Source organism: Felis catus, chromosome B4, assembly GCF_018350175.1.
Source record: "Felis catus isolate Fca126 chromosome B4, F.catus_Fca126_mat1.0, whole genome shotgun sequence".
NCBI classification, from domain to species: domain Eukaryota; kingdom Metazoa; phylum Chordata; class Mammalia; order Carnivora; family Felidae; genus Felis; species Felis catus.
In genome coordinates, this window is record NC_058374.1 from 43603821 (window position 1) to 43621596 (window position 17776).

The 17776-nt window shown below is 43.3% G+C and overlaps 1 protein-coding gene and 1 long non-coding RNA gene across 2 annotated transcripts in view; one reads left to right on the plus strand and one right to left on the minus strand.

The window, feature by feature from the left end:
• The first annotated feature begins 2040 nt into the window (after nt 1–2040).
• LOC111561325 lies at nt 2041–3676 on the plus strand. Its single transcript, XR_002743783.2, has 3 exons — nt 2041–2194; nt 2588–2783; nt 3492–3676. It is a non-coding gene; the product is annotated as an uncharacterized LOC111561325 (long non-coding RNA).
• The window catches only part of A2M (alpha-2-macroglobulin), a 45349-nt gene continuing 30994 nt past the window's right edge, over nt 3422–17776 (minus strand). Inside the window, exons 23-36 of the mRNA XM_006933497.4 lie at nt 16394–16477; nt 15933–16109; nt 15094–15181; nt 13453–13609; nt 13099–13173; nt 12010–12190; nt 10233–10456; nt 8686–8904; nt 8134–8261; nt 6959–7049; nt 6246–6314; nt 4641–4743; nt 3901–3942; nt 3422–3564 (exon numbers count right to left, since the gene is read on the minus strand). Of these exons, the coding sequence (XP_006933559.2) occupies nt 3548–3564; nt 3901–3942; nt 4641–4743; nt 6246–6314; nt 6959–7049; nt 8134–8261; nt 8686–8904; nt 10233–10456; nt 12010–12190; nt 13099–13173; nt 13453–13609; nt 15094–15181; nt 15933–16109; nt 16394–16477 (1655 nt within the window). The 3' untranslated portion in view covers nt 3422–3547. The remainder of the gene's footprint in view (nt 3565–3900; nt 3943–4640; nt 4744–6245; nt 6315–6958; nt 7050–8133; nt 8262–8685; nt 8905–10232; nt 10457–12009; nt 12191–13098; nt 13174–13452; nt 13610–15093; nt 15182–15932; nt 16110–16393; nt 16478–17776) is intronic.

The window sequence follows — 17776 nt, forward strand, 5'->3', positions numbered from 1 at the left end:
ATTGCTTTGTCATTTAAAAAATATATTTTCGGGGCACCTGGGTGGCGCAGTGGGTTAAGCGTCCTACTTCAGCCAGGTCACGATCTCGTGGTCCGTGAGTTCGAGCCCCGCGTCAGGCTCTGAGCTGATGGCTCAGAGCCTGGAGCCTGTTTCCCATTCTGTGTCTCCCTCTCTCTCTGCCCCTCCCCCATTCATGCTCTGTCTCTCTCTGTCCCAAAAATAAATAAACGTTGAAAAAAAAATTTAAAAATATATTTTCATTTTTAACCATAGTTTCAAATTCTTAAAGAAACAGCATCGCTTTTCCTCGGCCATTGCATGGATGCACGTACATATCGTACTCAGTGCTGAAGTATTTGGGGGAGGAGTGGAGAGTTAAAGTCTCTGTGAGCCACCTGGCTCGTCCTCCCCAGGAAGTCTCCAGCACCCTGGCTTCCTTGGGTGTCATTCACTGCCATTTTATTGATTTGTTTTGAGGTTTAATTTTTTAGTGCTTAGTTATTTTTGAGAGAGAGAACACGAGAGCACTATCAGCACAGAGCCCAATGTGGGGTTCCAACTCGTGAACCGTGAGATCGTGCCCTGAGCTGAAGTCAGATGCTCAACCGACTGGGCCACCCAGGTGCCCCCTGTTACATTTTAATTAGGTAATTACGTCACCAGGTAGACATCTGTCTCTCCTGCTGGGCTGTAGCAGGACTTCCTCCGATTTCTTCCTCTGTGCACCCTGAGTACCTAGCACAGTGTCCTGTACATCTCAGGAGCTGATGGGACGGAGGAACCTGAAAAGGTAGGGGGAACGTGCGGGACCTGACAAGCCAGAAAGAACCATTGGACTAATGTAATGGGAAGCTGCCAAAGGGCTTTAGACGAAGAAGAGTTACAACCAAATGTGAATTTTCCGGGCGCCTGGGTGGCTCGGTTGGGTGAGCGTCTGACTCTTGGTTTCAGCTCAGGTCATGATCTCACCATTTGTGAATTCGAGCTCCACCTCGAGCCCTGTGCTGTCAGGGTGGAGCCTGTTTGGGATTCTCTCTCCCTCTCTCTGCCTCTCCCCTGCTTGGGCTCTCGCTCTCTCAAAATAAACACACTTAAAAATATGTGAATTTTCTGAAGAAGACTTTGGCTGCAATTTGGTGAGTGGTTTGGAGACACGGACGCTCTGGAGGGCACAGCAGCTCTTAAGGTGGGAGGTGAAGGCAGCCTGGGCGAGGGTGAAGGCCATGAGGATGGAAGGGAGGCTGTGAACTTTTACAGGAGGGAACCTGCACAATTAGAGTTTGGAACGGGATCATTTTGGATCCCGAACCATCGGCTGCTCAGTGCTGGCTGGGCGTCAGAGTCCTACAGCGCGAGGCCCAGGGGATCCTGGGAGGAGTTGGCCCACAGCCCCCAAGCCTCAGACTTATTGCCCTCCTCCCCCTGCCCTGTTGGCAGAACAAATGTAAGGGCATTAACCCAATTACCTGCATTTTCCAATATATTTTTAAAGTCTCAGCTTTCTGTCAACGCTACTCAGGAAATTGGAGAAAAACGATTGGATTCCTAATTGTAATTTTTAAAGCAAGTAATTTCAGATTTGCTTTTTTTTTTTTGAGAGGGTGTGAGTAGAGGAGGGGCAGGGCAGAGGGAGAGGGAGAGAGAGAATCTTAAGCAGACCCCACACTCAGTGCCGAGCCTAACATGGGGCTCCATCTCACGGCCATGAGATCATGACCTGATCCGAAATCAAGAGTCGGTCGCTTAACTGACTGAGCTGCTACCCAGGCACCTCTCGGCTTTGCTTTCTTGTGGTTAACTGCTCTCCGGGTGTATTGTTACCCTTACTCAGAAACGACCTTGAGCGTCTCCAGTTTTGCATAGATTTCCCTTGAAGAAGTCATGGGATTATTGACAGGCTTTAAAAGATCGTTTCAATAAAGAGCTACCATTTAGGCTTTGAACGTTTTTGTGTGTCGAGAACGAGATTAAGCACACTGCTCGCAGCTGTCTCGTGAGGTAGTCGCTGTTTCTAGGCCCGTTTCGCAGATGAACCGGAAGTGACGGCTGGTTCCGGTCGGCACCGCCGTGCCCAGTGAGGTCCGTTATGTGGAGGACCTTTGGCTTTTCATCCTCACGCACGCTTGTGGAGGCTGATAATATTCTCCTTTTATACAGATCAGAAAACTGAGTTGTGAGAGGCAGTAAGTGCTGGGTAAGATTACATAGGTGCTAAATGCCAGAGTTGGATGTTGAGACCATCCCGCTTTCCACATCTTTGGAAACACATGCTTTTCCCACCACTCCACGCTGAAAATTATATAAAATATGGAAGGGAGGTGATTCTCCAGAGAGGGAAACCCTGGCCACTTCACCGTTAGGATAATCATTTCTTCCCTGTGTTTTTGGAAGGATTTTAGCTTGGTCCTGGGTATCGAATTTGTGCTGAATACATTTTGTGCTCCCTCAGTCCTGTGAGGTTTTCGGTGAGGGGCCTCCGCAGTGATATTGCAGCTTTGCAAGTGGTTTGGAATTCATGTAGGGTCGAGAGGGGGAGGCTGGAATGTATGGAGTTCAGCGATCGCTTTTATCTTTTACTTTTGCCCAGTCCAGAGTTAGAGCTCAGAATGCTTGAACTTCAAAGTCCTTTAAAGCTCTTAGCTGATACCATCCAAGCTTCTGTCAAACCAACCCAAATGAAGATGAGGACTCCTAGGATTATTCCAGAGATCTCTACAAGCTCTTGAAGTTTCTGCTCCTCTAGCCACACAATAAATGATTTCAATACTTCCCGCAAAGAAAAGGTAGAGATTGGATATTGTGGGGATGCTGATTTCTGCCTCTGAATTGCTTCTTGAGTTTACACCTATGCTTTGATCCTGGCTCAAAGTTCTGGGGGAAAAAAAAATGCTCCAGTATAACACTCCTATTTGGGCTGCTGAGTTCTATAGATTTTTTATTTTAGAGGAACTCCTTTCTGATGTGTCACCCCTTCAACTTTTTTCAATCTGACATCCTTTATTGAAACCGATCACTTGTATCAATCCATGGCAGATTTGGTTCTGAGGCCCTGTAATCCCAGTTCAGGTGAAGTTCTAACTAGTTATACTGCCTCCCAGTGTAACTTATCCAACATTGTATTTCATTATTTCCCTTTAATGTGGGAAGTCTTTTCTAGTCGAGACAGTCTTATTCTCTCCTAAAATGCACTCTGGCTTTTTCTTAGGGTATTCCTGTAACCAAACACCCTTCCCACTCTCCTAGTACATAATCCTTCTCCTGAAGCCCCAACTGAAACCTACTCAGACCAATACCCCGGTAACATTTTTAATTTTCTGAAGTCCCTCAACCCTTGATTGCTATCAATGTTTCATCTTAAGATCCTACTGGGAATTATATGGAAAGGTTATAAATGTTTCTTGAATGAATGAGGAACCAGTGATAAAGATTGGCCAGAAAAAAAGGTTTATTCCTCAAATCTTCAGACATACAAAAATTTTTTTCTTCCACAGAGACCTGAGTCTGTGGAACAGATATTCCAGCAAAGCAGTTTTCATTGAAGTGGTCTTCAAGCATTTCCATGATCTGTGAGAGTGGAAAGAAGAGAAAATCAAGAGGGACATGGGTCTCCTGAGCAATGAATATTCTGTCTTTTAGATCTGGGTAGCACGGTGCTTAAGTAAACCTGATTAATATAGTGGGAAGTGAGATTTATTACTTATAATTATTCAAAAAGTAACCCTATGGACTCTTTAAAGTTTGGCCATCAGTGACCTTTTCCCAACAAATGAAGTTTTCAGTAATAAGTTGAACTATGAGCAAGAGGGTATCTATGAAAACCATTTAGCCAGAATTTCATGTTATGGGAGGGACAAGCCAAAGGGGGTGTGACTGCATTTGGAAAGCGTGTGCATTGCTTACCTTTGCTGCAAGGGGCACTGTACTCAGCAATTGCAAACTCATCTGAATGAAAACAAAAACCATTAGGTGAAGTGAGAGGGATAGCAAACACCTGGGGGAGACAGGTCCCTTAAAAAACCTTTCCTTATGGGAAGACTTGGGTCAGAAACTTCCGCATCATCCATTTGATGCGTTGCTTGCGGTCTACTGTTGCCAACTCTTCAAATACAGTGTGTCGTGTTTCTCTTTACCCTACGCTTCTGAAGGACAGTTCACATGTTATACTTCTTTAAATCTCATGGTGTCTTATCGTTGACTTATCTGAAGAAAAGGGAGCTAAATGTCCTACAGGTGGCTTGTATTAGTAAGTGACATATTTATACAACTGGGAGTTTCTACAACGTACGTATAGAAGACAGAGAAGAATCAGACTTGATGGAGACAAAATGAAGTAAATAAGAATAGTTAGTGTAATAAGGGGCCCCAATACAGTTCTCAAATCGAAATTTCTGTGATCAGAAATTGAATTTCTAGGGGCGCGTGGGTGGCTCAGTCAATTGAGTGACCAACTCTTGATATTGGCTCAGGTCACGATCTCACGGTCGTGGGATCGAGCCCCGCCTCGGGCTCTGCGCTGAGCGTGGAGTCTGCTTGGGATTCTCCCTCTTTCTCTCCCTCTGCCCCTCTCCCTGGTTTTCTGGTTCTCTCTAAAAATTAAAAAAAAAAAATTTAATTTCTATGTGGAAGTTGTTCACACTTACCTGTCTCATAGTAATCGTAGACTTTCACTAGGGCTGGCTTCAGATCTCTCACTGGGATATCTTGCAGAACCATAAAGGACAAGCTCAGTGTCTCATTGGTCACCTAGAAAGCAAAAGGGAATTAAAAGTTTTCTTCTGTCTTCTTCGAAGGAGTTTATTCATCTACTTTCTTGGGGGAAAAGAACCTTTTTTTTTTTTTTTTTTTTTATCAACTAACAGCGTCCTTAAATTGAAGAAAGTTCCCAGAGTGAATGAAAAATTCCAAAATTTTCTTAAATAATCCAATCAATTCATACAGTCGTATAAATAAATGCTAGCCCATGGGCTCTGTTTATAGGGGGTGAATGATATATGATTTTATTGATTGAATGGCCATGTCCATTTTTACATATCCAGAGATTTGGTATAGTTTTACTTCCCTATCTTGTAGAAATACTGTGTCAACTCAAAAAGGAATATAAAAAATTGATCATTACAGCCTTGTTAAAATTTCATAAAACTTATAAACTATAACATCCACTAATATACGAATGCATAAATTATGTTAGATTATACAACTATAAAATGAGATTAGTTTATGGGTGGACTGATCTTATCATTTTTTGGTACATCCTTGCTGAGATGGACAGTATTTTCCCCTTTTATATTGTTGATGTGCTGTTGATATAGTAATTGAGGTGTCCATTATATAATTGATATATTTGAGATATAATATATAATTGATATAGCAGCATCAACATAAGAATTGATGTTGATATAATTATGTAAAGAAGAAACGATTGGGTTTACCACTGGGTTTCTTCCTTACATTATTCAATATTTTCAAAATAGATTATGGACATAAAAAACACACTGTATAGAGAATTTCTTGCTTATGAGGCTTAGAAATATTCATATCCCAATATTATAATAAGCCATTTCTTCCCATTGTCTCACATGAAATGTGAATAAAGGAGAGGAGAATGTTTACTGGAATTAGTATTAGAACGCTCATTTAAAAAAAATGTTTATTTTGAGAGAGACAGCACAAGCAGGGGGAGGGGCAGAGAGAGTGAATCCCTCTGCTCAGCACAGAACCTGACACGGCGCTGGAACTCATGGACTGTGAGATCATGACCTGACTCAGAATCAAGAGCTGGACACTTAGCCCACCCAGGCACCCCTAGAATGCTCAAAGTTTTGCCATGAGATGATGTCTCCAAAATGTCTTCATTCACTTCCTTTAGAATAGGATTATTATAACTCACTTAGAAGGAGGATTATCAGGGTGCCTGGGTGGCTCAGTCAGTTAAGCGTCCGACTTCGGCTCAGTTATTCGCTTTAAATGAATGACAATATGGGGCGCCTGGGTGGTTCAGTCGGTCGAGTGTCCGACTTTGGCTCAGGTCATGATCTCGCGGTCCGTGAGTTCGAGCCCCGCGTCGGGCTCTGTGCTGACAGCTCGGAGCCTGAAGCCTGCTTCGGATTCTGTATCTCCCTCTCTCTCTGCCCCTCCCCCACTCACACTCTGTCTCTCTCTCCTTCCAAAATAAACAAACATTAAAAAAAATTTTAGAAGAAGTATTATCTATATTGTTTTCACAACTAGAGTGGCAGGGCTCTCACCTTATCCAGATAAATCAAAACATGGTTGTTGCTGACTTCTGTTCGGCTCACGTGGTTAGATCTTTCAAGCTGGAGAAAAGTAATACATCACAAATGTTAATAAACAAATGAAGCCTCCGGGGAAACCAGAGAAAAGGAGAATTTGGACTACCAAATTAAGCCTGAGGGTGAAGCTGCTTCGAATGATTTTTGTAAGTAACGATGATAACGTTTTTATTTATTTCTTTTTTTTTTTCAACGTTTATTTATTTTTGGGACAGAGAGAGACAGAGCATGAACGGGGGAGGGGCAGAGAGAGAGGGAGACACAGCACCGGAAACAGGCTCCAGGCTCTGAGCCATCAGCCCAGAGCCCGACGCGGGGCTCGAACTCCCGGACCGCGAGATCGTGACCTGGCTGAAGTCGGACGCTTAACCGACTGCGCCACCCAGGCGCCCCTAAAATAAATACTTTTGAATGGGAACGACGTGATCAAAAACCTGTTCACAGAATTTTGAGATGCATGAAAACAGAGTTCCATGAGGAAAAAAGAAAAAAAAAAAAACACCACACGTCAAAAAACCCATATACAAGCAGGCTAAATTGTATTTCTGATTTGGAGAAAGTACTAGCCTTTGGTAGAAGTTGATTCAAAATATTTTAAGATTTTCTTAGCCTGGAGATACAAAAAACATCAAATGAACTAGAGCCTCCTGGACGTATAATAGACCTACCATTTTCACTGTTGGTTTCAGGGGAATGAAGCCAGATAGCATCTTCACATCAGTAATCACCATGTTGGTGGTGGGACGGCTCCCAGTGTAACTGAAGATTTGGGGAAGAAAGGAAATTAGGGCCTGCCGTGTTATTAAATATCCTTTTCTCCCATGTCCACAGTAAGCCATCACAGCCCTCAATAGTACATGAAAGCCTTCCTAAATATCCCACCCAAGTGATAGGGAGCTTGTTAAAGCCACAGAGACCGGGCTTTACCCTAGACCTGATGAATCAGGATTTTACGTGTGCGGACTCGAGGTTCTGGAGTTTAAGGAAGCTCTGTGTGAGTGACGCATAGCTGGGCCTGCGACCGCTAATCTCTACGCGTTATTTGTTACGTATACTTTTAACTTTTGTCCTGAACGGTATCCCCAGCCAGGGTAGAACATTCCTGTGGGCAGAAACGTTTTTTGGTAAGCCCTGGAGCTATTTGAATGTTGCTGTACATGTATGCAAATCGATTATTTTGTGTGTAATCTGAGGTTTACTTATCGTCGGTAGGAATTCTAACTACAGACTCAACTACGTCCTTCTATTCAGACATTTTGGCAATCGGAGAGAGCAAGAACGATACAGAATTTCATTACAATAGGATGAATTCACTTACATTTAGAATTAAATCAGGAATTTGGGTCAGAGGCAAGGGTGAATGTTCTCTTTTTTTAGTTCTTATTGAAGGGACCTAACTTTTCAATTATGAGGTTTCACAATCACAGATCCTGGAGGCAGGGGAGGCACAACGCATATACCCCATCATGAAGCGATTCTGTATCAGCCTGAGGACGCGTTGCTTTTTACAACAAATGTAGTGCAAACATTTATTGCCACGCCACTCAGCTTAATGGGAGATCCGGTAAGAAGACGGGTTCTTTTTTTTTTTAACGTTTATTTATTTTTAGACCGAGAGAGACAGAGGATGAACCGGGGAGGGTCAGAGAGAGGGAGACACAGAATCCGAAACAGGCTCCAGGCTCTGAGCGGTCAGCCCAGAGCCCGACGCGGGGCTCGAACCCACGGACCTCGAGATCATGACCTGAGCAGAAGTCGGCCGCCTAACCGACTGAGCCACCCAGGCGCCCCTAGAAGACTGGTTCTTATACCCAGAATTAGACGACCCAGTCACAGGTCTTACCTGACATTCAGTGAGATCTGGAAGCTGGTGTGGGCTTTGGGTCCATCACAGGTTTGGGGCACAGTCTGTACATCCAAAGCAAACGGGGACTCTTCCTTTTCTGGTACAATATTGTATTTCAAGGATGTCTGTGGAACATCAAAGACAAAAATCTGTGTTCCCTCTGGTCCCCAGAACTCCTCCAAGCTTCCTCAACTTGTTCTCTGGGTTGCCCTATCATTTGCTGAGTTAGGAATTTAAAAAAAAAATTTTTTTTAACGTTTTATTTATTTTTGACAGAGAGAGAGAGAGAGAGAGACAGACAGACAGAGCATGAGTGGGGGAGGGGCAGAGAGAGAGGGAGACACAGGATCCGAAGCAGGCTCCGGGCTCCGAGCCGTCAGCCCAGAGCCCGACGCGGGGCTCGAACTCGTAGACCGTGAGATCATGACCTGAGCCGAAGTCGGAAGCTCAACCCCACTGAGCCGCCCAGGCGCCCCGCTGAGTTAGGGATTTTTTTAGTGAGGACTGTTCCGGTGGGCCCTCTGACCCCATGTGCCCCAAGAGTCTCACCTGGAGGTAGACACACCCTTCTCCTGTCACTGTCATGGTGTATTCTCCAGGCACCTTTGGCAATGAAGTCCGTTGTAGTAACAGGCGGTTGTTGCTGTCCACTTGGAATTTTTCGAAAACCGTCCCTGAGTATTGGATGGTCACCTGTGCAGGCTTCCCAGTTCCGGTGAAAGTGGCTTCCCCATACTTGGACAAGGCATGGAGAGCCACCACGGTGTCCTAGAAAAGACGAGTGAGAGAACCTGTGTAGGCTCAGTAGGGCCCAAAGGCATGTTGACAAGATGGGCCTTGACGTCCTCTTTCCTGCTTCCCTCGCTACTTAAATAACGGAGTTCTAATTTCCAGATTGATTAGAATCCTTAGATAGATAACAGAACCATGACCTCCACATATCTGCCTCGGACTGGGTGCTTTAGAAGCTTCTTTTATTTCTCAGAAAATTGATCCTTTCTTATGGATGAATGTTTGTGGGATATGGGCTGTGGAAAGTATATGTGAATGGGAATCATTCATTGGCATTAGCTATTTGTCTAAGATGTCTTACTTGATAATTGTGGTTATGTCTGCCATCACTCAACCAAAGATCAGTCTGCCTCTCACCCCAAATTAAACTCGGCTCTGTTGCTGAGTTCGGTGCCCTGAGAAAACCCAAGGTCCTTTGCAGCCATGATCAGGGGCATGCTTAATTGTAATTATCTTCTTGATTTATTGGCATTTTTTGGCTCTCCCTTTTTTTTTTTTACCACAAGTCTGGCTTCCTCCCACCCTTGCATGCCATCTTCTCAATTCTCAAATCTTCTCAGCATTGAACCTGAATGACATTCTTTAAACAATAGATTTAAGAAAGAGTAACTGTTGTCATAAAAGTATTCCGTGTTTTCCCCATTCATATGGAAAAATAAGCCTAAATTCTCTGAAAATAACACTTCCTGCTGTGTACCTATTGAGGGATTTTTTTTTTAGATAGTCTTACGATGTTGGCAATAATAAAGCAAGTTCTTCATGCTGCTGGTGAACAAATATTTGTATAGCAAAGGGTGAATAGTGGCAGCATAAAATGTGTCAGCTTCAAACTAAGCCGGTTAAAGGGGACCTTTGAATGCAGAGATTTGCAAGGAGAGCTTTTTTGGGTTTTGAGTGGCGCTCCTGAGACCTGTTTGAAACTGTTCAAACGGTTTGAAACTGTTTCCAACTGTTGTTTGAAAGGGACTCTTAGAACTTTCAGAAGATTCCTGAAGGTAGGTTTTTAAAAGCCATTCTGCTGTGGCCATTGCACATAGGGTCTCACTTCTTTAGGGAGGTAGAGTTTTTATTGGCAGGAGGGGACTGTGATGATAACAGGGCTGGGGTGCCGGAACTGCAGGAATTTTCTTTGTAGCCCTCTTTGACTTTGAGTTTTCCTTATTTCTCGCTCTCCCTGAATACTCGTCATATTTTCCTCATTTCTAGTTATCCTCATCCTCATTTTTTCCTCTTGCATGTGTTTATATCTTGTTCAGAGCTTTTGTTCCCTGAAGGCGAAGCAAAAGTTTCTGGCAGACACAGACCTGGGTGGACGAGAAGCCCCCGTGGGCATTCTGTTGCTTTAGGATCCAGCTCACGATGCCCGCGGCCAAAGTCAGGTCCTCGGAGGTCGGGCCGGGCTGGGCCATGAGGTGAGCGAGGAGCACGTAGGACGTCATCTCCACCTCAGCTGAGGGAGCCTGGGGCTGATAAAGATGCTCCACTGGTGCCTTGGGTTTCTGAGGTCGCTCCCAGTGGACGGAATTGTCTGGAGATGAGAAAAAGAGATTTGTGAGTAACCACATATTCGTATCTAATTTAAGCCAGAGCTTAAGTGAAGGGTGCCTTCCAATTATATTCCCTTGGACCTTATCTAGATGCTTTTCCTTCTGCGTAAACCTGAACGTGGTTTGTTTCAGCCAGCCTAAGGCGGAAAATGTGGCTGAGTCGTAAGCCCACAGCCAACGAAGTTGTCAAACGGTGGCTATGGTTGGGTCGTTGGGGAGAAATTGCAGAGCAAGTTCGCTCCCTGACTGTGGGGGTTGCTTGTTTCTGATGTTATCCAGACCTTATCTGGGCTTTGTGAAATTTTCTATAAATTTTCCTATTGAGATTTCTTGTGAGGATCGCAGATGACATGAGATAACGGAGTTCGCACTCATTAGGGTGCGAACAGTACGAAATAACGGTAATCCTTAAGGTAACCAAAGGCTGACCAGGGTGCGATCTAATGGAAACCGATTTAAACTGCTGTGGGAAGTAAATTACGCTGCGGAGTAAATCGCAATTTGGGAACATCCAGCAAAGGGGAAGATGTGTTTCGCCTACGAATCAGCGATTCACTTCTCGAAGTAGAACCTACAGGAACTCACACCCACGCACAAGGAGACAGACACATAGGTGAGTATTCACTGCAGCACGGTTTGCAATAGCAACAAATAAGAAACAACACCTATGACGAGAGACTCTTTAATGTAAGTTATGAGTTACCTATATTTTACACTATATTATGCGGCAGCGAAAATAATGAATTAGAGCTATAGGCCCTCAGTAGGGGACTCCTGTTAGCACAATGTGGAACTTAAAAAACAAAAGGCAGACAAACAGACAAGAAAACAAGAGGCAGAAATACCCAAAAGTGTGATACTGTTGATTTAAGTACGAAGAACACATCAAAATTCTGAATATTGTTTAGGAATATAGGTGGAGTAAAAATAAAGCTATCCATAGAAATGGTAATGACAAATTCAGGGTAATGGTCACCTTTGGGGGTGAGAGGGGCACACAGAATTTTTCCTGCATTGGTAATTTTGTATTTCTTAAGCTGGGAGGGAAGTATAAAGTGGTTTGCTGATTATCCTTTATGCCTTTTTGTATATCTGAAACCTTCCCGATACATTTTAAGAATAAACAATTAATGGCACTGTTAAGGCAGAAAGGTAGAATATATTTTATTGGATAAAATATTACCATTTGCATTTTATTTTCTATTTTTTCGACCTGAGCGGGGGAGGGGGCAGAGTAAATACTATTATTACCCCCATCTTACTGATGAAGGAACTGAAACATAGACGAGTTAAGCGACTTGCCCAAGGTCACACTGTTAAACTGTTCTGGAGCCAGTCTCCAGAGGCTGAGCTTCTCACGACTACAGCGCACCTGCCTCTTATCTTTTGGTGTGTGACTTCCTTAAGAAGTTCCAGATTTTATGGTGATAGAGACAAAAGAAGAGAGGGGAAAGCGATCACAGGAGGTAGGTGGGGGGGGGGGGGTTGAGGTATGGTTCTTGATACAGAGAAGGCAGGAAGGATGTTTGCTCACCTTCCTTCACAGCTTCCTCATTAAGTAAGTGGAGTAGCTCCTTGGTCCTGTCCTGGTTACCTACCAGGGCAAAAGCATAGGCCAACAGTGCCTTGGTGTAGACGTGCTTTTCATGGGGTCCTTCCTTTGCTGAATTCCAGGCTGACTCCAAGCAGAACAGGGCATTGCGCACAACAGTGTGCTGAGGGGGGAAAACAAGGAGGGAACCGAGCTATGTGAACAGGGACACTGGCTTTCCCAGGTAAACGCGGATCATTTTCCAAATGCATGTGTCCGTCTGTTCTCGTTCTTTTCCCTCCTTCCTTTTTTTTTTTTTTAACGTTTATTTATTTTGAGAGCACTCGGGAGGGTGAGAGAGGGGCAGAGAGAGAGGGAGACACAGAGAATCCCAAGCAGGCTCCATGCTGTCGGTGCAGAGCCCGACTTGGGGCTCGATGTCGTGAACCACGAGATCATGACCTGAGCTGAAATCAAGAGTGAGGCGCTTAACCTACTAAGCCACCCAGGCGCCCCCATCTGTTGTCATTTTTATGGAGAGAGAGAACAGTATTTTTTATGTTATTATTACATTCGTAAGGCAGGAGCACCGACCATATTTTTAGAACTCATTTTGTATGTACATATGGCAGGAGTGGGAGGTCTTAGGGGAGAAATAGCTTAGGGGGCATCCCTGGGATAGTGTGTATCTTTCTTTTTTTAAATTTTTTTTTGCAACGTTTATTTATTTTTGGGACAGAGAGAGACAGAGCATGAACGGGGGAGGGGAAGAGAGAGAGGGAGACACAGACTCGGAAACAGGCTCCAGGCTCTGAGCCATCAGCCCAGAGCCTGACGCGGGGCTCGAACTCCCAGACCGCGAGATCGTGACCTGGCTGAAGTCGGACGCTTAACCGACTGCGCCACCCAGGCGCCCCTAGTGTGTATCTTTCTTAACAGATGGACCACATTTCCTATTGATCCGAGAAGCATTGGCATGGCATAGAAGGAAAGCGGACACCTGGCTTTTAGTAAGGTGATATTTCTGACAGCAGGACAGCAGTTTCATTGTGTCCAAACTATGCCTCAGCAGGGGAATGAGGTGGTACTTACAGTGGCGGGGAGAGGAATCTCTAGAAGGGCAATGGTGATGTAGGCAGAAAGGGTCACTTCGTCTTCCACTCCACCCTGTAAGTGTGGGGGGGTAGAGAGAGAGATTTGATTAATTGAACTTCTGAGAATGCTCTTAATCAGCTCCTGGGTGTCATGGAATGTATCCTTACTCGTCTGCATCCCCCGGGGGCAAATTAGCACAAGCAACCTACGTTCCATCCCCTCTTTCTTGACACTATCTGGGATCTATCAATCTATCTATCTATCTATTATTTGTCTTTCCTAAGGAATTCCTATATTATCCTTGTAGACATCAGAATGGACAGATAAAAGCTAACTCCACGAACACCTCACCTTAATGGCATTGTTGAGCAGAGACCCAGAGCTCCTGAAACAGCCATTGTCCTTCTGCTTTTGGGAGAGCCAGGTGAGGGCTTGGGTGATGTGTGCTTCATCGATAAAGATGTAGGCTCGAGCCTGGGCAAAAGTCTTCAGTACAAAGGCGGTAAGCCTGAGCAGGAGGGAGGCGATGGTGATGTTTATGTTGTGACAGTAGTTTTATAACTGTGGCACGGTGACAGGCTTCATCGGACACCATTTACATTGATGTGAGTCACCTGACCGGTATTCATGTGTATTTAGAACTCCCATCTCCTTCAGACTGCTTGACTAATCTGCTAAATCTGGTAATTTCGTTGCTGACTCATTTTCTCTTTGCTACAGCGAGTAACGTTCTAATGTTCTTCTAATGTCACTTATCTTTACTTATTTGAGTAAGATTTTCCATCTTTCTTCTCTTTAGAGACTTCCTTCTGTAGATGGCAGAATCTTCTACGGAAAATTGTGGTAACTTCTAACTGCTTTGCTTTGCCTTAGGGATTTTAAAACAATGTTTCGTGTCACTGGGTCCCCCTCATTTCGTTCTCCCTATGAGTGAATTTATTCTCAGTCAAGATGAGTATGATCTAAAAACCTACCACAAGTGGAAGTTAACGTGGTTTATCTAAAAGTTATGTGATACGTTCACTGGCCATATTATTTAAAAACTCATGGCTATGGGAACGATTTTAGAAAAAAATAGCCATTTAAAAATAGCTATCATATTATTATTATTTTTTTAAATTTTAAATGTTTATTGAATTTTTTGAAGGAGAGAGAGACAGAGCGTGAGTGGGGGAGGGGCAGAGAGAGAGAGACGGAGACACAGAATCCGAAGCAGGCTCCAGGCTCCCAGCTGTCAGCACAGAGCCTGACGTGGGGCTCGAGCTCATGGACTGTGAGATCATGACTGAGCAGAAGTCGGATGCTTAACTGACTGAGCCACTCAGGCGCCCCAATTTCATTACTATTTTTAACCGATTTTAATTTTAGGTAATCCCTACACCCAACATGGGGCTGAACTTAACAACGTGAAGTCAACTATTGCATGCTCTACTGATTCAGCCAGCCAGGTGCCCCCCCAAAGACATCTATTTTATTTTATTATTATTATTTTAAAATTTTACTTTATTTTTTTAGAAGTTTATTTATTTATTTTGAGAAAGAGAGAGAGAGAGAGAAAGAGAGCACGCACGAGTCAGGGAGGGACAGAGAGAGAGGCACGGAGACAGAATCCCAAGCTGGCTCTGAGCTGTCAGCGCAGAGCCTGATTCGGGGCTCAGATTCACAAACCATGAGATCATGACCTGAGCCGGAATCAAGAGTCGGGCGCTTAACCAACTGAGCCACACAAGCGCCCCCCCTAAGAATAGCTATTTTAGAAAGAATATGCTTGGTGTTATTAACAGGATGAATTTTGGGGGCAGATCTAATATCCATGTATTTGAATGTCAACCTTTCTGGTGGTTACCTCGCCGGTCTTGGTATAGGTACTGAGCATAACCAACTACAGGTTTAATAATACATATGTGATAAGGTTACTGTGAATATACTTGTGATAATACATGTAAGAGAGCTGGTATAGAAATAGGAGCTCAAAAACTGTCTATTCCTTACCAGGTATTGCCCTCACTCCTGCCATATTTCTCCCCAAAGGTGCTGTAGGAGCCATCATGGTGCTTATAGGTCAGCTGTCTCTGGTAACCTGGAATAGAAGGTTAATGAAACAGTAGGACAGACGGCATGTGTTTTGGCCACAAAAATTACCAAAATGCCTCGGTCTCTGCTGATAGTTCTTTCTTTTAAAAAAATTTTAAGGGGCGCCTGGGTGGCGCAGTCGGTTAAGCGTCCGACTTCAGCCAGGTCACGATCTCGCGGTCCGTGAGTTCGAGCCCCGCATCAGGCTCTGGGCTGATGGCTCGGAGCCTGGAGCCTGTTTCCGATTCTGTGTCTCCCTCTCTCTCTGCGCCTCCCCCGTTCATGCTCTGTCTCTCTCTGTCCCAAAAATAAATAAACGTTGAAAAAAAAAATTAAAAAAAAAATTTAAAAAAGCATTTATTTATTTTTGAGAGAGAGAGCACACAAGTGGGAGAGGGGCAGAGAGAGAGAGAGAGGGACAGAGGATCCCAGGCGGGCTCTGCACTGACAGCAGAGAGCCTGATGTGGGGCTTGAACCCACGAACTGCGAGATTCTGACCATCTGGCGTCCCTTTGGTGATACTTCTTAAATTTTGCTGTCATATGTTAGAAGGGTCTGAGTTCTAAACATTAATGGGAAGTTGGGCCCTGGATAGTTACCGTAAAATTAGCGGTCACAGCATGCGTACCAAAGTAACTATGATACTATAAGAAGCCAACATGCCATAGAACTGATAAGTAATTCAAGCCTATTGGAAAATCCAGTGTATTGTTAAAATGACTCTGTGAAGTTTTCACTTACTTGTTTAATCACTCACCGGTATTGAGGTAGCCAATGGCCTTGGACTTGACCTCTGGAGTCAGCTGTTGTGTCTTATTTAGATAATTCAGAACATAGATGTTAGGAGCAAAGAGGACCATATTCTGTTCTCCACAGCCATAGGGCATTCGGAGGAGATTTTGTATATTTTGCATGGCAGAGCCCAAGATGTCTCCTAGGGAATGGGAGAGATGGGACATCATAAGTCTTCTAGATTATAATCTATCCGAATCCTTAAGAAGAAAGGAATAATTTTAGGAAGGTTGAAAAATGAAGATTTGGGGCAAGGGTGAGTTGTCCAGGGACGGGAGGAGTATGATTGGGAGCAATGAACAAGCCCAAAGACAGAGGGAAGACTGAAGTTGAAATTAGAGTTGTTATTTTGAGGGAGTATTTATGGAAAAGAAATACAGCAAAAACTGCCCATATAGTAGAATGATTCACAGGGACGGAGCTCACCCAATACCGAGATGGAGGCTCGGGCAGATTCTTCTACCACGTTCTGTGGCAGCTTCAGAGATAATTGTTCAGACACTCCGGTATCTAGAGAAACATACAAGCCATAATGAAAATAATGCTCCTGCAGAGCTCCAAAACACAGAAGCCAGACAATGCCTTATACTTAAACTTCCGAAAAGTTGTCCCTCTTTCAGTATTTCCCTTAAAAAAAAATACATATATATATATATGTGTGTATATATATATATATATATGTAATCTTAAATGTGTACAAATGGGATTCTGAGATTTCTAGAAATTCTTCTTCCCCATCCCTCTTTTCCCCCATGTATTTAGAGTGCATTCCAAACAAGGCTACCAATTGACAAGTGCCCATGATGTTGTGACTCCGTCGTGACCATCCCGTGGCTAGCATGAGATGGTTACCACAAGATGATCAGTTTAGCGTCTATTCCTAACCTCCTTACTCGACAGTTGTATGAAAACCCCCCCTAATGTATACATAAGCAAAGGAAAAATCTCTGGGATTTCCAAATTCCAACAACAATGTCCTTACTGCCCTCAAATTTCACAGATAGGAAGATCGTATTTTTATGGGGGCCCGAGACATGGGACTGGGGGGAAAGGTGAACAGTATCTGACTCACTGAACATAAAATAATTGCTGCTGCTAGGCATACATTTACTGCCATTTTAGGATTGGTAAATTTCATGACGATGAAAGAGAAATGTAGCATTTATCTTCATGCTGCGTCCCCCTTCCTCGTGAAATGAACATTGAAACTTCGGTCAAAGGGTACACATTTTCAGTTATGCAGGAAGATTACACTGTAGAGATCTATTGTATAGAACAATGCCTGCTATTAACAATACCATACTGAACACTTAAATGCTTATTTGCTAATAGGATAGATCTCATACTAAGTGATCCTATCACACGAAAAATATGCTAATAAGTGAGTGGCAGGAAACTTCTGGAGGTGATGGATAGGTTTATAGTATAGATTGTGGTGACAGTCTTACAGGTGTATACTTATTTCCAAACTCATCAAGTTGTATACATTAATTATGTATGTTGTTAATTACATTTATATACACAGTTGTGTATCTAAATTTTAATTTTAGATACACAACTATATATATAATATACAATTATATAATATATAATATATAATTATATAATATATAATTATATAATATGTAATATATAATTATATAATATATAATATATAACATATAATATAATTATATATTATATATAATTTATATGTTAAAAAATTTTTTTAATGTTTTTTATGTATTCTTGAGAGATAGAAAGTGCATGTGCACACTTGCATGCAAGCATGGAGAGGCAGAGAGAGAGAATCCTAAGCAGGCAACATGG